General features: G+C 40.7%; 2 protein-coding genes across 5 annotated transcripts in view; both read right to left on the reverse strand.

Moving 5' to 3' along the window:
* Window positions 1–120: 120 nt before the first annotated feature.
* On the reverse strand, window positions 121–10,598 carry VBP1 (VHL binding protein 1). The gene is made up of 6 exons (XM_042807336.1): window positions 10,446–10,598; window positions 5,863–5,987; window positions 4,775–4,841; window positions 4,212–4,310; window positions 2,313–2,451; window positions 121–1,308 (listed from the first exon to the last, which is right to left on the reverse strand). Exons 1-6 carry the CDS (start codon window positions 10,536–10,538, stop codon window positions 1,238–1,240), a joined length of 594 nt encoding a protein of 197 aa, XP_042663270.1. The 5' UTR covers window positions 10,539–10,598; the 3' UTR covers window positions 121–1,237.
* A 1,201-nt stretch (window positions 10,599–11,799) lies between these two features.
* The window catches only part of LOC104358185 (phosphatidylinositol-binding clathrin assembly protein), a 33,395-nt gene continuing 24,145 nt past the window's right edge, over window positions 11,800–21,049 (reverse strand). For 2 of the 4 annotated variants that reach the window (XM_042807332.1, XM_042807331.1), the window contains 6 exons: window positions 20,141–20,272; window positions 19,990–20,020; window positions 19,352–19,472; window positions 17,230–17,286; window positions 16,793–16,900; window positions 11,800–16,218 (listed from right to left, as the gene is read on the reverse strand). In XM_042807332.1, the coding sequence (XP_042663266.1) occupies window positions 16,204–16,218; window positions 16,793–16,900; window positions 17,230–17,286; window positions 19,352–19,472; window positions 19,990–20,020; window positions 20,141–20,272 (464 nt within the window). In that variant the 3' untranslated portion in view covers window positions 11,800–16,203. Of the gene's footprint in view, window positions 16,219–16,792; window positions 16,901–17,229; window positions 17,287–17,469; window positions 17,494–19,351; window positions 19,473–19,989; window positions 20,021–20,140; window positions 20,273–21,049 lie in introns of all 4 variants that reach the window. The other 2 variants (XM_032995975.2, XM_032995977.2) reach the window with 2 other exon arrangements.

Genomic DNA, 21,049 nt, shown 5'->3' on the forward strand with positions numbered 1-21,049 from the left:
GAATTTTTTCACCCCGCTGCCCCCAGCTAAGGGAGGGAAGCGGTACTGCAGACCACACACCAGATTCCTGACTTTCTCCCACAAAGAAAGATGCACAAAAACAGGTGTTTGCCACAACTGTTTAGTTTTACTATTTTAATATCATGAAATAAAAGTACAAAAAATTTACAGGTATATTGTTTCTTACATGAAGATTGAACAGTTAACATTTGCATTTATTTCGCAGCGAAACCTGTATTCTCAGTCACAGAATGTGAATATTAGCCACTGACATCACCACCGAGCATTTCATTTTAGAAAGGAACTGCAGAGGTAAAAGGCAACAATCTTGCAAGGCTTCATAACCAAAAAAACATTCCAACTGTTAACACCAGGAGTCGTGCTTCAGTAAACCATCCCCACCTAATACAGGTTTCACCACCTGGGAGGCCGAGAGTGTTAAGACACTGGAACTGGACATCTTGTCTAAGGGATCGTAAATAGGGGGTTTCTTGTTGACAGGCTATCAGCATTTTGGTGTCCTCGTTCAATGCATTTGCAAAAATAAGCAACGTGTGCACGTGTATGAAAAAGAATGGGGTGAGATCACCTGCAGTCTCGACACAGCTTGTGCTGTTTCCTCCATTTACCGCTCGTCTCTGAAGACAAGTCACAAACTATTGTAGGTAAAGTGCTGAGAGTTCAGTAACAGGCAGTTAACTAACCAATGACTATTAAAAACAAGTTCATCCAAAGTGGATATCCAGGTTGATGCTGCCAATTAACTGACTGAAACAAAATCAAAGACTTCACTGTATTTTTTCTGTTTCCTAGAACATTACAGCTGCATGTCTTCCCAGCCCACGCTGACTTGAACTTCATCAGCTGTACACAGAGATGAAAAAGTGAACCCCTGCGTTACCTGAACCTGCTAAAATGTCAGACTCCATTTCATACGTGCCCCTCAACTTTTCAGACAAGCTTTTAGGTAGAAATTTATTTATGACAGACTGGTCTGATCAAAACACTATGTCCTTTGCTGGACTGTGTGGTGCCTTTTCAAATAATTAATTTCATGAAGCATGCATGAAACCAAATTCCGAGTTTACAAATAAATAAAATGGTGCTCACCATTAGTTTTTATATATTTTACCATTTACTGAAATGCTTAAAGTAACTCAGTCCCTTAAGAATGAACTTTGGGGGTGTTTAAATAAAAAATATTTGGAAATTGAAACCACATTTAAAATTGGCAAAACTATGCTTTGTTTTTGGAAGGGTCTTGCTTGTTTCTTCTCTTTACATCCCAATTATAAACTCTAGCCATATCTAAGGATGTGGAATTAAGGAAATAGCTCATGCATTCAGGAAAAACAAAACAAAACAAAACAAAAACAACAACAACAAAACAACAACAAAAAAAGGAAAAAAGCAGGTTATACAGTTAATCACACTTATTGTAACAGTCAGTATAGAAACCATTTAATGAAAGAGCTGACTTGATGCAAAGCCTTAACATCCAGGAATACTAGTAACTGTTAATAACTGCAGCATTTATATCACTTAAAAACCTCCAAAAAGATATTACAGAGAAACAGACTTTCAGTTTTACCTACAGCTACTCTCCTGATTTCAGTCAAACCTGCCCATAGCAGCTGTATTTGCCTATTTCAGGCACCCATAACCTCCTGCAGCACTAAGACAGGTTAAGTATCAATTGGAAAAAACAAGTAGTTGTGCCTTTGTTTACTAAATCTAACGCTTCAGTTGATGACTAACCTCATCATTAAAATAATAGTTTTTAAGTAGAAAGTACTAAAAAAACCCCCAAACACACTCTGAAAGTGGTTCATGATAGTATAGAGAAATAAAATATAGTTAAGCAGTGCCCAAGCTAGCACCAAGCTTGCTGCAGCAGGGTTGTGTTGCTTGGAGAACACCGTACCGGCAGCTGCATCGGGCACCATCAGCAACAGCCCGAAAGAACAATATTCGTACGCTGCAGAGAGCTTTGGAACGGCCACCCCGGCACCAACCCACAGCTGCAACCCGCTCCCAGGCCAGGTTTGCAACCAGGGCAGGGGGTGTCACCCAGACCCAAGCACAAACACAACCTTCGCTACATCAACACACCAACCCTCAGCTCTGCACTGGAAACAGCATCTCCTTTCACTGCTACAAAAGGTTACCCTCCTGGAGCGGGGCAGAATTTTAAGGGCAGCCAGCCTAAAATAAAGACATGTCAGGAAACTGGTAATTACCTGTGTGTTAGCTTTCACATACACTGCTTCCCCTGCAAATGAAAATAAAAAAAAAAAAAAAAAAAAGGATACTGACTTCTGTAGTGGTGAACTGATCTCTAAGAAAATCCAGGTCTTCCTCTAGAAGATCGAGGTTTCTTGTGGCTGTTGACAAATTCTTCTCTAACAGAGCCTGAGCTTCATCAATATCATATTCAAGCATCACATTGGCCTAAAAAAAGAAAGAATGATAGAAGCTTTTACTCTTGCGTTGTAAGGAATAAGCCATAGCAGGCTTGTTTCAGGCTGTTGTTTATAAGTTATCACATTAACAAAAGCCTGTCCTGACAGACCCAGATAACGAGATTCAGGACGAGCAATGCCAGAATCCACTTGAGGCCTCCACCACTTCAGTAACTGAGGAATAAATCCCTCTAGTGACTTAAAAAAAAGTTCTCTTCCTATAGCTAAGCAACAAGGGATTTCTCTCCCTGTGGACTGCATTCAGCCTTTCAGGTATCGGTACCTCCACTGTATTTGAAAAGAGAGAGACTTCACATTTCTCAGCAGCACCTTTCAAGCACCACACAACTCTAGAAACAATTTTTGTTGCATTCAAGTTTAACCTTAGGATCTTGGTGTGGAACACTGACAAACAGCCTAATGGCATCTGTCCTTAACCAGAAGTATTACAGGTATTTCAAGATACAACATGTATAAAAGTCCTACCCTACACTGTGGTGGTTTTTAATCTACAAATCTTTATTTCAGTAAGAAGCTACCACATGAAGAGATAAAAGAGCAGTATCAAGTGAAGATGCACCAGTGAAGCTTTGCCCCATTCAAGAACTGTGCACTGAGCAGAGCCACATACTAACTAGGCGAGATCCCAGGGAACGCTACACAGAGCTGCTGCAAGAGTGAGAGAAGCCATTCTTCTTTTAAAATAACTGGAAGACATAGTTTCCCCCAAAACAGCAATACACAGAGCCCACCATGCCGACTGTAAGCAACAAGGAGGATAAAGGCAGAAGGCCAAGAACACCTGAATATAATAAATTGCTTGTGGCATTTCATTATAGCTTTTCTGTATGAACCATCAGTAGGATGAACTACCTCTCATATTCTGTTACAAAATAAACCTGGGATGCTCATGAAATTCAGAGTTTGTAAATTCTGAAGACAGTCTCCTAAAGGCAACAGGTATCAGACGAATCTTCTCTTTTTACTGTAGAAAAGAAGTGGGAGAGGTTGGGAGTAACTGTCCCATCAATCCGGATGCTGCCAACGATGTTTCTGTCCTAACCAAGCTGTTTTGTCTGGCAGCCACCACAGAGATTTGGGAACATCCCAAATTTAGAAGTCTCAAAATAAACAGTAGCAGGTTATCTCCACATACAAGGAAGGCTCTAATACAAAATATCCCATCCTGATATCGCCTAAGTACTTAGAAATACGGTTTTGAGCTCTGATCCCACCAGTCTTTACCATAAATTCCACTCTAAATGCTGGCAGGTATCTGTGAGTAACAATAATCCCATCTTTCCCTAAAACTGTGCATGAAAAGGGAAAGCAAGATGCTAAGTACAAATGATGTAGAGAAGATAGGAAGCTACTTGCCAATCTAAGTTATTTTGCCGGGCACATTCCCATCCCAGGCAATGCTGGATGGTAATTTAACAACAAAGTGATAGAAGCGATAAGGAAAACATTCATGAATATGCTTTTGGAAAGAGAAATCCAGCAAAATTACAATTCTCTGAAGTCTTGCTGTTCAGGCCCACGTAAAATCGAACATGAAACCTTCACTAACCCATTGAAATTGTCTTGTGAGCTTTGCCCTGCTGACAGGACACAGCTCCACTACGCACACATTAACAGAATTATGCCCCCAGCCACCACAAGTACAGATGAGACAGCAGCGAACACTGTCTTTTATAAGCCTTTTATAAGTTATTTAAACAGTTTCAGAGAAAGTTCCATTTTACTTACCCCCAACCACAAACAAACTTTATCTGTAGGAGGAACTGAAGCTTTGCAGTAGAGATTATCTGCCAATAAAAATCTGGTTTCCATTGGATTTGTGGAATCCTTAAGACAAATGATAAAACTTAAAATTGCTATTTTCACTGGAAACTTACGTCAAAGACATAAAACTTACAGCAAAGAGCACACTTTTCTGCTTTTTCGCCACTGATACGGTATTAACTTTGGTGGAACTCTATGTGATTTAACTTCAACATTACAGTTAGAGCTCCAAGAATAAAGCATTTTAAAAAGATATATTTAAAACCAATATAGAGATCTCTATACAAAACTGAGATGAAGTCAAAGCTTAGCTGCAACCTATACAGTAATAAAAGTGAAGTTCGCATTACAAACATTAACATTTTTTGAACTAGCTTTCAAAAAGTACTACATACCTTTAAAAACAATTCTGTTATTTATAAAGGCATATTAAGTGTGCTCTCCAAAACATTTCTTGCAATGTGTTCTGTTAGGGTGGAAACGTAGTTAGCTTTTCTCATACTCATTAGATATTCAAAATAGTTTACCTTTTTCTTCTGCATGTGTTTTAAAATTTCTAATGTCTGTTTAATTTCAGGAATCTGACTTTTTAGCCTGTGAATTAACAACAGTCATAATTTATTATTTTACAGAGACACAAAGTTTCCTACACAAGTGATCAGTTTTATTACACAATCCAACCTCCATTTTAAAACTCGAAACTCTAACAGCTTTCCAGGCTTACAAAAGCAGATTTGAAAGATACGGCATGTAGAGGCACCTCCGCCACAGCTGCACCTGCCCCGTGGCGTACTGAGGTCACCGGTTTTCTGAAGCAGAGCAATAGATACAGCTTTCAAACTGGAACAAGCACATATTGACAGTAACAGATATCTGTTTGCTAAAACGGTGTATTTTTGCATATTTCTGATCTCCCTGGAGGAGAGGGAAACCTCAGCAGAAATACGGATGAAAACCACTGCAGGTAAAACAAGTGTGTTTCTGCTGAGGTCCACAAACTATTCCAACAGTTTAGAGCTACAAGACTTGGCACGGTTAAAATGAAAGCTCTCTCCAGAGCTCAGGGCACCCCGCTCCTCGACAGCCCTTGCAGCAGCCCAGCAGAGACCCTGGGGTCCCCCCAGGCCGCCCTGCGCTGCAGCAGTGACTGCCAGGGCAGGCCTCCAGGTGGCAATTAGGAGGGTTATTTGTCCATGAAATAAATGTAATCTACATAAATTATTACCCGAAGATTTGATTTTAGCTTCTAAAATTTGCATCTTGCCTAGTTTCAGGTCAAGACTGAAGAGAGATGAGATCACTAAACCAAAAGTTACAGTAGTCATCTGACAAAAACATATTCTTATTTACACTAGGCTGACAAAATTAAGAGACTACAGCCGTACTTTTTGGCCTTAAAGACCAACAACCAATTCAGCAATACTGTAAATTCTTTTGCGTGTAATTCTCAGGAAGAGGAAAGAAAAAAAGCTGGGCTTTCCTGGAAGTACTGCAAATATTAGCTCTCCTCACATCAACTTTTTACTTCTTGGGATATTAAAAAAAACTAGACTTATTTTTTTAAAAAACAAAACTGTGCTAAACATTTCCCATTTCTGCAAAAATTATGACTTACCTCCTTTTCTTTTGAGCAAGATTAAGTTCCAAAAATTTATACTTCTGATACTGCTCATCCAACTTCTTAAGAACTACATCTGCTGTCTCATTTCCAGGCTGTTTCATAAAAGAATCTACATCTTCCTTTAAGGGGAGAAAGAAACCCTCAATGTTAGAAGAGTTTTACAGAAATCCTAGATACAGTCATGCTGTCATCTTACTGCAGCTAAGTCTAGAGGGGTTTTTATATGTTCACAAACTTCGGGTTTTTTTCTGGAGTGAAGTACAAAATCATTTCACCCGCTTTCTTAGTCACCTTTTCACTTCCCCCTCCCCCATTTTTTTTGGTAGGGAACTACAGAATAGGTGCAAGGATTGTTTCGTAACCGTATTTGCTGGTACCTCTCAGTGGTGCTTTCAGTCCTGGCCGATGTCCAACGACATCTAACAGGGATGGATACCCTCAGACCCCAGCTAAACTTTGGTTTCCAACCTGCAAAGCTGGGATAATGCTTCTCTGCGGCTAATCAGATTACGAACTACTTAGGATAAGACTGATGAAGGAAAAGCACGGCCTGACCAAGCATGGTGTGGCAGGGAAGGAGACAAAGGGGGGAAAACTGTGGTATCTGCTCAGGCAGGCTCTATGGTAGTAAACAGCTTGTCTTCAAAAGCTCCTATAGTCAGCAGGAAGCCATGGAAACCTGCAGAGAACAATTCCTGCCAGTCCTACCATCGACTGGAGAAGCAGCCAGAGAAGACAGGCCTGAGCAGGCAAGGATGCTGACCTCTGCGAGTGCCTCCTTCAGCCTCCCAGGAGCAGGTCATCTGCCTGTGGGCAATGCTCTCAGCCTCCTGAAAGGCACATCAGGCCGGAGATCAACCACATGCTTCTGACCTTGACAACATGTACCTGTGTAAAATCCATGACGACCACGCTCATCCACTGCAGTAATTCTGTAACACCTGATGGAAACCTATCACAGGCCTCTTCAGCTTCGCCTTTTTAACTAGGTGTTTCCATTCCAGTAGTTTCACATCAGAAAAAGACTGTAACACATTACTAAAGTAATATCAGACATATCGTTGGTTCCCCTCATTAGGACTCCTAAACTTTCTTGGAGTAAAAAAAACTTATTGTGAAATTACTGAACCTGGCACGAAGTCACCCGCCTTCCTTATCATTAAGGAAATCTGTGGCAGAAATATGAACTCCACATCAGATTTCAGCAGGCAGCATGATGTAGGTGGTACAACAGGACCCAAGAGACCGCATTTCAGACTAACTGCCCGAGGAATGCCTTAAGCTACCTCAGCAACAACAGAAGCAGCAGCATTCCTGCCTCCTGCTGAAGCCTGTAGAGAAGCTTTTACAAAAAACCCCAAGGATTAGATTCAGGCAAGTGTTGCAGAAGCGAGGCCTGAGGATGTTCTGAAATGAAACTCCCTCTTGTGGAAGCTATTCTGTCCATGTAAATCACCCAAGACACAAAGGAAAAAGCTGGCAGGCAATAACTCACCCCACACACTGCTGAGCACCCCACCTCTGCCTCAGCTAATGCCTGTTTGTACCGACAGACAAGAGAGAACCCAAGTCCTCCTGAAACAAAGATGCTGAGAAGTGAATCCAGGCCCCCTGTACACTGGCGATCTCCTCCCACTACATAATGCCCCAGCCCATGGTGGGCTCAGATTTACCACTCAGGTTTTCCAACTGCAACTTCCAAGTCCTGCTGGTTGGGCTTTTGGCCCATCTCACCCAACCACAAGGCTGAGACACAGTCACTTCTCTGAGATTGAAGAGAACAGCTCTGCAGCAGAGCTGGGTGCCAGAGCTATCAGGCTCCCTGTTTCCTGGGGTGTCACGCAGCATCTTAACTGCAGAATTACCTTACAGGTTCTGCAAGGAACTGCCAAAACTCATCTCTATCTTTCTAGGAAGAAAATTCACTGTCCAAACACCACTGTTGTGTACTGTAAAGGCAACACGGTCTTTGCAAACTTCAAGTCAAGCCACACGAACTCTGGAAAAGCCCTGAAATAGAGCAGGATAGCACGCTCCCATGCGGCCTTATGTTTATCTTTCAAGTGATGACACAAATACAGAGCTGCAGGCACTCGCTCTGCTTCTGTGGAGAGTGATGATCGCCTATGGGTATATACAGAGAACACAGTAAGAGACACATTGTCAGCTTTGCATCCCCTGGCCTCCCACTCACATGTGTGCTAAGGCAGGCAGAATAAGGAAGGCATTTTATTTGGAAACATCTGGACAACAGCTCAAAAGAAAACTGTTGAAAGTTCTATCTGCAGTGGTTTTTAAACTCCAGTGAAACCTTGAGTTAGTGCTTAATGCCACCTGAAGCCTGGAGAGGCACAAGAATCCACAGATCAAAGCCTAAGAAAAGGTGTCTGCCATAAACTGTTGGAGAGCCTTTACTGAATCAAGACATTTAAAGAAAACATTTCTGAAGACAAGATTCAAAGTAAGACTGTCCATGTAGCAAGTGAGGGAGGGGGAACGTCAAGCAAGTGATCAGGAAGCCTTTATCATCATAAGAGTATGCAAGGTTCTTGAAACAGAAATTTATTTTCTGAAGAAAAAGCCTGTAATAAAAAACAGCCTCAAGACACTAGTATTTTCACTTTCTGGAGCAGAATACCATTAAAAACTTCTTAGCGTATGCTTATTTTGAATAAAAAAGTCTATCTGAACATCTATATCTGAGCACTCTAAGATCATCATTAAGAAGCTTTTCTACAGACACATCTGTGTTTGACCAGAGCACCTCTCAAAACTAAGAATTAGGAAACTTCAGTGGGTTTTAGATCCAGACATATGGTTATGAAGAACAGGACAGGAGTAAGCCACAACCCCCCGAACTCTCCCAGGTCGCATGGTACAGCGCGTGAGATACTTCAGATGCAGGTATCAAAACGGAACAGTGTGGAACCGACCATGAACTTCATCCACAGCTACCAGCACCAACTCGAGGGACATGGCAGACGCCCTGGGTGTTTGCTGAGGCTGGTTATCTCCCGCGCCCTGCCAGGGTGGCCACTGAAGAGTCAACACAGACCAGAAGTTCTCCTCTGTCATGATGACCGAGGTCACATAGGGCAGCTGCAGCCATGGCCCTTTCCTTTCACTTGGGTGGATGTTAGTCACCCCTACGGGGATGGAAGGAAGTTCACCGCAGGCAGCAGTGGTTTTACATCCCAGTAAGATTTGCCAGACCCCAGTAACTGTTAAAGAACCTTAAAGAAAAAGTAGGATCTGGATGCACTGAAAGCAAGCTTACTGCACCTGTTTGTTCAGGACCTACGTCCTACCAAGACATGTTAAGCAATACAAGCACTACACCTAGAAATACCAAAATTTAAGTCAAATCAATTTATTTCTATAAGAGCAGTCATACCTGATCAGTCCAAACAACTCTGGTAAAGATACCGAGATAGATCTGAGAAATAATGCATTTTCAATGTCCAAGAAAATCTCTGTATTAAAGCAGCATGATAAACATTGCATTCGGGGCAGACATCCAAGGGTTTCAAGATGACACCAAGGCAGTCAGGTAGAGCCAGCGTGATCAGTGCTTATTGATCAAACAAAATAAAGCAGCAATCAAGACAGGACACTGAGAGCTAGCTTATAGCAAAAAGTGAATAACAGATAATTTTCACATTTTGTCACTGTGTAAGTCAATGAATTCTTCTTTTCGACCAGTCAACAGAATTATTAAATGCTTGGTAAATCACTTTTTGAAGTTGGATAAACAAGTTCTGCCTGTTTTACAAAAGATACACGTTTGTTGGGTTTAGAGAAATCAGGAAACCTGGCTGGACACCACAGCCACTTCTGCTGAGGGATTCTGCTCAAGTCAAGAACTAGATTATGAGAGGAAGATGCAGGACAAGGTGCTAGGGGTGCTGTAAGGCGCTGAGATGAAACAGAAGCGGCAACGCTGTGCTCCGTGCAGGAGCCACTGTATGGGACCACAGCTTAGTATGTATGAGAGAAGGGTTCAATCATAACATGCTCCTCACTGGCACGTGGGTTGGCCAGTGAAATAAAATGATAATGCTTAAAACGGGGATCTGAGTTTCCTGTAAAGTGTATTAATGCTTAATAACGCCAAGCCAGACTCTAAACAAAGCAACTCACCCCGTGGCAATCCTCAGGACTAAGGCACCCCCCGCTTTCCGGGGAACAGCGCCCTGCCCGGTTTGGGGGTGGGGAGAGGAGCGTTCCGGTACGGGGCGGTCTCAGGCCGAGAGCGCGGGCAGGGCCGGGCCGGGCTGGGCGGGACGAACCCGAGGCGCTGGGCGCGGGCGGCCCCGGGGAGCGGCGGGGCCGGGCCGGGGCGCGTCTCAGCTCCCTCACCTCGGCGGGGCCGGGCCGGCAGCTGCCGCTCAGCCCCCGCAGCCCAGCGGGGCGGGCCGGGAGGGGCCGCCCCGCCGCCCGCGCTCCCTCAGGCGCCGCCCGCCAGGCCGCGGCGCCGGTGCCGTCTCACCGGGGACGGGCCCGGCTGCCAAAGCGCAGCTCTTCCCCCTTTTTCCCCGCCCCCCGGCCCCCCGCCGCGGCGCGGAGCCGCCTCTCACCACGAAGACCGCCTCGGGGATGCCCAGGGGGCCGCGCTTCTCGCCCGCCGCCACCTCGCCGCACCCCGTCTCGCTGCTGGTGGCCGCCGCCATCTTGGGGAACGGGACAGTGCGTGCGCGGCCTTCGCCGGGACGCCGGAGCGGTGCGTCATCACGTCAGCGCCAAGCGCGACGCCGTCCATTGGCTGTCAGGCTTTGAGGCACGCCATGACGCGTGAGCGGGGACCAGCGGGGTGGGCGGGGCGATGGCTGCCCCCAAGAGGCTCCCATTGGCGGGCTGTGGCAGGGGGCGGGGCCCGGCCCTCAGCGCTCCAGCCGCGCCGGAGAGCGGCACCGCGGGCCGAGGCGAGAGTTTTTAATCTGATAATTTACAATCAGCGTTTCTAAAGGATCAGAAATAAAGCTCGCCCCGTATTTATACGTTTAAATTTCTACCAGCCCACGGCCTCAGGCTGTGGTGCCTGTGCGGGAGGGGCGGGGCCAGCTCCCCGCAGCCCTGGCAGACACACAACCTCACCTCAGCCCCTCCTGCTCCATGAGCCAGAGGGAGCATAAAGCTGGCGCGGACAGAGCAAGGATGAGCTATTAAATAGTTCAAACTCCTCCCTGAAATCAGATCGCTAGAGCTAGATGGAAGAAAAAAAGCAGCTACTAAAAACATCAGGTGTTGAGGCTCCTAGTTGAGTAAGAAACATCTGCAAAGGTAGAACGTATTAGCATGTCTTTCCCAGGCCCTGAGCAGGGTGCTGAATCGGGGACTGGTTGGGGAATTAATCCAAACCAGACCTAAAACACCTCTGCAAACCGTGTGTGTGCATGCCCACCCCCCGGCATCAGAAGGCCCATGAGCAGCTACAAGCACTGAACACCCCCCACTTCAACATTTTCATGCTGTTCACATCTTGAGATTTTTGACATGGTAACATGTATCCTATGAGAACAGCCCTCACGCTTCCGGGTGCAAAATCATGTGATTTTATTTAACTTTGTGTTAGTTAAGGCCTATTTCTCACGTGGATGCAGTGAGACAAGCCCCAAGAGAACCCACCCCAGCCCCCTATGATACAAAGAGCTTTGTCCCTTCCCCTCCCCACCACCCACTCAATCAAACCCAAGTACCCTGCACAGGAAAAACCAGCCCCTACTTCCCAAAGGAAAACTGGATCAAAGGAAGACTTGTCAGCTGATGCAGTTAAGCTACACTAATAATTTGAATAAGGCATAATACCAGATCAAGTGTAAATGCAGAAGAGTAACAAACCAGTCAAGCATTCTAATTCAGCTGTTGCCATTTGTATTATAGAAAGGCTTAAGCCTGAGAACACACGGAATAATGATCACATACACACAGACCTTGCATGTGCCAAAGTTTATTTTTTTCCAAAACTTGTTTCATCAAATAATTGGATATGAGCAGTTTTTAAAAAACAAACAGTTTGTGTATTAACAAAGTGTGAAGTTCCACAATTAAAATATCAACACAGCCAATCTTGTGCTTAGGCTTCTTTTTAAAAAATTATTAATTCCTAGAACATAAACCCTCAAAATTTTTTTTCCAGTTTGTGGCTAGTATATTTTCCACACATTCTGTATTCTTATAAAATGAAGGAACTCATGTAAAGGAAGAGCTGTACAAGAATACATCTGAAAAAAAGCCTCTTAACCTAAATTATAGTAGCTCCTTTTAAATAAATATCCAATAAAAGGCACAAACCTGTTATGGGGAAAACATAACATACAAAACAAAACCTATTAAATAAATAAAGCGTGGGTTGGGGTGAGGGAAATCTGTTCCAGCACCTATTTTGTCATTTCTCCAAAATGAAATTCCAGCCAAACATTTGGTAAAGGATTAATCACAAGGATACACATTTGAGATACTGAAAGATTTGATGTTACAATTCCTGTTGTAACTCTACCAGTTACTACAATCTCTTTAAATAAATGAGCATGAGAATCTGCATAAAGTAGTGATGCAGTGATGTATATATCAATAAGTCAGATACATCTTCAGAGTAATAGCAACAGGTTTTCTATATTCCTAGCTATCAGTAATGTATAAATGATAACATGTACAGTTTCCATTGCTCAAAAATATAATCTTTTAAATGGAAATAAATGACTGATACACAGTGCCTTTAGATGTTGTCCTTACAATACAAACTACCCAAAACGAAGTTTTCCTTTTTATGTACAAATTAAGCACCGATCCACAGTGCGTACTATTCTATTTGTAACCCCACCCTCCCTGCCACATGTCAAAAAAAAAAAAAACCAGATGGGGATACACCCTGTATTCAATCTTGTAGTCAGAAGTCTTTTTGTTGTTGTTTTTTTGTGTGTGTGCGTGTGTGTTTTTTTAAACAAAAGTCCTTTTGTTATTTTTACCTACAGGTATTCCACCACTATGTGCACAGAACTGAGATTCCTCTAGTACATGTCCAATATTAAAAAAAAATATCAATAAAACTTCTTGGAGGCAAAGTCAAAACTATATCTAGAGAACATTAGAAAACCCCAGTTATTTAAAAAGAGGTACACTTTCAAGTCCCACAGGCCTAATACAATCAACCTTTCCAAATTCCCCCAGAAGTTATCTTATGGTATACCCCATGAAAGAGAGCCTCCCTGTAGCAGCATGAAGTCCCAACAGTTAGGCTTGAATGACCCACTAAAGTACAATAATGCAAAGCGCATGACATACTTCAAGTCTTCCTCCTTGTTCAGACAAACATGGAGTGACTTCTTAGTCATCTGCTTTCTGAAGTACTCAGAACAGGATTCTGATCAAACAAGTTGGAAGGAACAAAAGGGAAAGTCACATTTATATACATCTCACTTCAGTGTTTTACTCATCACAACTAATATTTGCAACTCTTGCAGGCTATTACAGTCACCCTCGAGAGCAACTTTTGTCTTCAAAGTGTTTTTTTGGAGAACAAGTTCTGAGCCATAAAAGCCTGACATCATCCCAAGTCCTTGGTTTTTACTTCTAATGTATGAGCTACGGTATTTAAAACACAGTACTCTGCCATTTTATGCGTTCCAATACGTGCACAAGGAAGAGGTTGGCAAAAAGCAGTCCTGTGCACTTTTGTGCAGAGAGAAGTGTAAAGCAGTCTTTTCTTCACAAGGATAAATCTGAAAGCCATGTTTTCATGTATCAAACATTCTGAACAAGACTAAAAAGAAGGTAGCTTATAAAGTTTTTAGGATTTACTTGGTGGCTGTTTCGCCTTTTTTAATACTAAATAAATTGGTATCAGACAGCTTTGCTACAAGAAAGCATACCAAAGAGCCATTAAAAAATCCCGAGCAAATCAGAAGTAGTGCAAACTGTACCTAGTACTAAAACCATTTCAGAGTGAAGTACATTCCAGATATTCAGAATGCTCTGCAATAAATTTATAACAAATATATACTGTTTGTCAGGCATTTATTTGCATATTTTAATAAAATAATGGATTATTACTTGTACAACTCAGTATGAGAAAGAGACCTAACAGCTTCCAGTGCAAGAAACTGCCTGCTTGGAGCACCCTCAGCTCTTCCATTAATGCCCAGACATTTATTACTACACCTACTGATCTAATTTAAACTCAAGACTTTTCAATGCTGAATAAATCAATGGAATTCACTATTTCTGAAATAAACAGTCCCCTCAACACAATGACCCATTCTAAATGGCATCTATTCCCTCATCATGTGGAGGGTAACTATAGGCACTGAAAAACTCATTGGCTTAAAATTGTACAATTGTTCAACCCAGTAAAGGTGGATTAAAGCTTGAAGCCCTTTGTAATTCAAACTTGAACGTTAAAAGAATTTGGACTAGTATATAGCAATTTAAAAATCAATACACATTCAGAAAATCTGAGTTTTAAATTTCAGCAAGGTTACATTTCCCGGGAAGTTAGTGGTTACAGATTCCAAGGGTTAGGGGTTGTTTTTTTGTTTCTTTTTAGTCATTTCATTTGGCAAAAAATATTTCCAAAGGGTTAAGAAATACTACTTTTGCACTCTTTGGACAGAAAAGAGAAGGCTTGTTCCCACTATGAAGAAAGTGCTGTATTTTAGAAGTTCTCTACAAGACAGTTTGACAAGATTCTCAGGCCTATTTGCATTTATAGTGAGAGTCAGAGATATTTCTGCAATTACAGACTCCCCAAAAGATAAAAAGACGTGCTACTCTGGAGATCTATTTATTGTAACAATAGAAAATAATAATTTTTCAAAAATTCAGCTTTAATATTAATTATTAGTAGAAGTCATTTTACAGGAAAGCTTCTCACTGTATTCTGCCACAAAACTTCTGGAAGAAAGGTTGCCCCCATTTACTTGTTATTAATTTTTTTTTTTTTTTTTAATGCTATCATTTTTTATCAGACATTGAAAAATACAAGGTAAGGCATTTTCTTAGCCAATTTCAGTTCTGGAGGAATATTGTTAGGTACAAAAGATGTGCCAGAGGTCTGTACACTGACACATCATGAATAGCGTACCTCAAATTAGTAGATTTAAAAGATTTTCCTCTCAAAAAGAGCCTGGATTCCTTAACATAGCATTTTTACCTTGAAATTACTACAGAGAAGATTACTGTAGCATTAAAGAAAAGATTATCTAAAAGTTTGCACATATTTACACATTTAAAAATAATTACTTTTATATGGTTTACAACTAGGTTCTTATTTCAAAAAAGCAGCACAAGCTATTCTCTACAGCTGGATAATTTCAATATAGTTGCCAGTTCACAAGTGTCAGCACTATTGCAGTTTGCTTCTTTTGACCCAATGGACTTTAAAAAAAAAAAAAATTTGGATCTCTTGCCTCTTTCGCAGTTAGCAACAATGTTTTTCAAATTGCTCCCATACGCTGCTGCTGGGGATACCTACATTTACTGGCTCCCAAAGCTGCTCTTCCTCGAGCTGTGAAAGACGCCATCTGCAGAGACAACACTCGATGGAAGTGCGGCTACTGTCATCTGTTGGAGGCTGCACTTGCTGTTCTGTAACATACTGCTTTCCCCTGCTCCGTAACAGACTTCCAGCCCCTATCAGAGCCTGGCTCTTTCAACTAGCCATGTAACACTGACATACCGATGGAGCAATTTATTATTTTTATTATATATATATATATGTGTGTGTGTGTGTGTGTAATATGTATATATCTTGTTGATTCACAGCATTTCAAACTCACATTATAAAGTTTGCAAATTACTCTAAGCTATTCTAATGTGAAAAAGCTGTCTGATTTCACACAATATTGGCCTTATGATAATGCAAGCATTGCTCTATCAGAGTATTTATTAGAGCATATAAAAATTTTATTGCTCAACTTCATTTGTGTTGTGTCTTGGTTACAACAGCCACATAATTTATGGAGAAAATAAATAACTTTGACATCCTCAGTTAAGTTCCTAAGGTAATCCATTGATGAATAAGGCTGTAGAGCAATCACGTAACCCTTCTTCTCAGCTTTGAAGATGATAACCCCGCCTGCACCTTCTCAGTCAACCTCAAGAAAATACAGTTTTCTGCTGAGCAGTTTAAGAAAAATCAGTGAACAAACATGACTTCACACTGCAGTGACTGTTATAAACAAGAATCTCTAAAGCATTGCAATTCAAAATAATATTGTATTATACAGGGAAGAAACAGTTGCCCTGTTCAGGAATACATCGTGGAAAGATTGAAAATCAGTCTTTTTTTTTTTTTTTACCAGTATTTGGTTGTTCTCGCATCTTGCTGCTTTGGCGGCTCTACATAAACTGTATCTGTGAAGTAGAGATTACAAATTACTTCCACTGACACAACACATGCTTTCTCATTGTTTTAGAATTATGAATCTATTCAACTGCCTTGTTACTTGCAAGTTAAGATGATAAGTTTTGTCACTTTAAAAAATTCCCACAAAACATTATGACCAACATACTTGGATGACAGGAGTACACAGTTTCTTCAACTTGAATGATTCTTGTCCATGCCTTTCACTTCCCCACCACCTGATCCTTCAGAAAGCTTTCACCACTGCTCTAGTCAGTGTAACTAAACCAAGTATCCAGCTAATGTCATAGGAAGTCTAAATTCTACATATCTTCACCACTACTACCATTTTCTTAATCTTGACACAGTAAGAAGCCAATAAATCTGACTTTTATTTTCTTGTTTCCTACGTTTGCATGCTCTCATCATCTGACTTTGTTTCCTCGCCAGCAAAAGCTGCTCCCCTTGACTGAGGAACCCCTCACTTTCAAATGCAGAAATATATTAGTAGCCCTTCACAAAGCATTTGGTTGCTTTTACCAAGACTAAAGTTTCAATGTGATCTCAAAACTAAAAAAAGTTAACCTGAGTTTCAGAAACAGGTGCAAAAGGATTTGTTGGCCTTAGACCAGGCTGCGTATACATCATTGACTGAGGTGCCATCAAAGGAGCAGCTCCAACCTGAGGAGGTACCTGTTAGAAAAACAAACACCCCACAAAACAGGTATATAAAATTCAAACTATTTCTAGATGTATCTTTTCACATTGTAAATATAATAGAAAATAAGCACACAGACACACACATGCAGTAAAGTCAGAGCTTTTAAAAAACTTGCTGTATAAAATTTAGAGTAATCTCTTCCAATGCACAATGAAAAAGCTATCAGATTTCACACACTATTGACCGTATGAAACAATACATATAAGTTGCAGGATGATTTGAGCATGAAGCCTGCCATGAAACCAACTCTGGAGGGGACAAGTAGGTTTTTTCAGGAATACAAGACAATCACATTTCTTACCATTCCATATACAGGCACTTGAGGTGTGGTCAATGGGTATGCGATAGGAGCAGGTACCTTCAAATCAAGAACATTTTAATGTACTTTAGATGAGCTCATGCATTCTAGTTATACATATATATATATACATATATATATACATATATATATATGTATATATATATACATATAAGACTGTCAAAAACCCCCATCTTTTCCAATACTTAAAATAACCAACATATTTACAAGAAATCGACTTACATATCCAGGATAGTGTACTCCATTCTGGCACAGCAAAAGGAGTAAGGACAGAAAATTATTTAAGAGGTATTTGAACTGGAAATTCTAACCAAGGGATAGATTCAAGTCCAGTACCATAACCGTCTGTAACTATGCTCAACTCATTTATTAAAACAAAGCAGGAGGAAGGAAGTGCAAGGACTAAATGTAGCCAGATTTGAGTATATTCCTTGCACAAACATTTGTGTGAAGCTTTTAGAGGGTATGGCATGCAATATTCATTCTTCCTTCCATTATATGTGAGAAGGGCATAGACTAAACCAAGAAAGCTGGTGACCATTCAGCTTAAGGAACAAACAGCAGTAGAGGTTTAGTCAGGTAAATGTTCCTCACATACGAACTTCTGATGTCTGCAATATATCACAATATGAAAAAAGAAAAATTAAGAGCATCTTAAGCCAGTAATAACTTATATCAGGTTATGATTACAGGCAGAGTGATGCATGCACTTCATGTTGCCATGCATTGTTAAGTAGTGCTAATCTTATTTAAGATGGAGCACTAGTTAAAATACTTCACTATGAAAGAATATGCAGACTATACATGAATTGGGGAGTTAGTACTCCGAATGCCACATACCGAGCCAGGAGAGTTAGACCTTTCCAACACTGGGGCACTGATTTTAAAGATGCTCACAGCTGAGCTAGGTCTTTGTATCATCAATTTTTGGAATTCTAAGCAAATGAGTGAGCAGATATCTGGCACAACGCACTCAAATGCTTAGACCAGAGGGTATGAAACATGAACACATGAAATAAAAACATACAACCCAAATCCACAGTGATCAGTGTGTGCTAAGGCGCTCTATCTTCCAAAAAGATAAATGCATCAGCACTCTAAGATAACATGTTCAAGAGCACCAAGAGGGGATAAAAAGATTTTACGGTCTCAGAAGTCTCACATAAAAGTGCTATACAACTGAGACATCCTCTTATCTGAATTTCTGAGTCCAATACTAGATTTAATATTCAACTTCGATAATTTTGAATAAGCACAGTCATGTAAGATGAGGAAAACTGGCCTTACAGGCAAAGCTAGTCTTACTGGAAAATAAAGTCAGACAGCAGTCCAAAATTCATAGCAAATGTGGTAATTACCGTAGTTGCACACATAACAGAGATGAACATTCCACATCCCTCTAAGGCAGCTACAGTTCAGAAGTGGTTTGTATTTGTATGAACATATATGAATAGAAGATACTTGAAAAATATTTTAAAAGCATAGGAAAAGCCACTTGCCTACAAATATTCCTCCAAGAAATTAAAAGTCTTAATTTAAATAACTACGAAACTTCTACTTAGCATTTTGTACTATGCTAAAAATATGAAGTTGCTGTTGAGCATTATCTTAAGTCTAAAGTGCTGCTTAACCTGATAATTAAGGTGCCTTACAGGGGTTGCAGCAGTGTTTAATGTGATAAAACTGAAAAAGGAGTGAAAACTGGAAGGAACAGCAGTTTTACCCTTGAAATACATTCTTAGGATTCTTAAAGGTGCGTGTGTGCATGCGTGGGAAGGGGAAGGGGGTGGGAGCATCTCAAACACACACATCAGAAATTTTATGTTTTGGTGTCATTCGTTTCAATTCAAAAAGAAGTTATGAACTTAAATATGTCTCAAGAGAAAGGCTGATTCTTTAAGTCTTTAATGGACAAGTTTTGCAGTGAGGGGAAATAAAGCATAATAAAATATCCATCTCGGTCTGTTTGAGAAGTGATACTACAAGCATTCCCTCCTGCCCCCAGTCTTGTCCCAGACAGCCTTTGCTATTCTTTTAAAATTAATTCAAGCAGGGAAATAACATTTGCTAGAATGAAGCGTGACTTCAATAGTACGGAAATTACCATATGTGGAATAGTGGGTAAGGGAGTAGGGTTCCATGTGGTCGATGTGCTTGTTTTTGCTTGCCAGTTTGTTCCACCAGTAAGTTTTTTCTCTGTAGGTTGGGTCCACTGCATATCCGATCTAAAACAAAATTGTGGTATTAGTCTTCACAGAAAGTCAACAGCTAAAGTGACACATCACAACAGAAATCTAAAACATGCCTTAATACATGTACATGGCTGCAATCTATGGGTGGAAGAAACACTCAGGATTTCAGCAACTACTTATATATCTCCGTTCCAGTAACTGAAGTCTACAGGTTCTATTTTGTGTTAAAAACAAACTATTATTACTGCACTGTATAGCATAACGAGTAACTGGAGTTCTATGTAACTGCAGGATCTTTACGCTTTATAAAAATACTTCAATAAAAACACAGCAATTGTAAAACTAAAGTGAATTACTTTAAAAGTTATAGTTGACCATATTATCGTGACTGACCACAGACTCACTGTTTCAATGCTGTTCTTGGTAGCAGAGTACTCTAACAGTTAAGACTCTTGCCATGTTAGTGCTGGTAAACTGTGCCAGAGACTACCAAGCAGTCATGCGAGAATACTGTAAGCGTGTGTATCTATCTATGTTTCTACACACTTACTTTTTGGATGGAGTTCCTCCAAAGCCAAGATCTAGGGGGGAAGAGAAACAGAAAAAAAATCCCTAAGTATTTTTAATTGAAGGGGGAGCAGGGGAAAGTTTTTGCTTTCAGTTACAAATGGGAAAGTTACATTTAAAAGCTTCACACTCACTTCCCACTAGATTAGCAAGTGAAGAATCGAGGTCATTTGCCAAAATTTTTCCGCTTTGCTGGTTGGCTAAAGTGGCTCTTTGACTTTGTGGTGGTACTGTGGGTTGCAATACATCATCTAGAAAGTTAAAAGCTAAATAAAACACATAAAAGCAACTATTAACAAAACAGTTACATTGGATTGAATAAAAGACATCCCTAAGCCAGGAACATATCTTCTTTATAGAACACAAAGTAGTTTGAGTATTTATATGTGGAGGTTCAACATGCTGGAAGTGTTTAAGGCTTAGACAGTATAGTTTAACCTCTTACTTTTTTTAATGAGTACTATATTGTAGCTACTCATCTAGTAGAATCTTTAATTTTACTTCAGCAGTAACTGATGGTATTTTTAAATTAAAGAAAATTCTCCCCTAAAACTTAAGAAAGAAGGTTGTTAAAGGTAATTTCAAAGTGTTCTTGCAACATGATATAGCAGTCATTTCACTATACTACTAGTATCCAGAATGTACACAAGAGTTCCTTTGCTGTATGTTCATAAGGACTTTGAATATAGAGCAAAACAGCACCAACCAAGGGAAAGATGGTAACTCAGCTATTCTTCAAGCAACACATACACATGCCTAACTTTGCGTTTTCATAAGTACAACACCTCTCAATGAAATTAGAGGGAACTCACTATCCTGTATCATGAGAAAATGCTGGAGTCATAAGCACTGAAAACAGATTAACAGAAGCTTACCCGTTAAGAGGTGTCCAGTGGGCCATTTTCAAAGTTCATTCCCCCAAAAAGAGAGGAAACCATTATTACAAAGTATATGAGATTAGTCAAAGCTAATTTTCAAGTAAATAACTACAAACTGATTGCCTGTTATCTTACCAGCCCTATAATCAGCTTGCAAATGTATTA

The sequence above is a fragment of the Tyto alba genome, unplaced genomic scaffold, assembly GCF_018691265.1.
Source record: "Tyto alba isolate M040663 unplaced genomic scaffold, T.alba_DEE_v4.0 Super-Scaffold_5, whole genome shotgun sequence".
Lineage (NCBI taxonomy): Eukaryota > Metazoa > Chordata > Aves > Strigiformes > Tytonidae > Tyto > Tyto alba.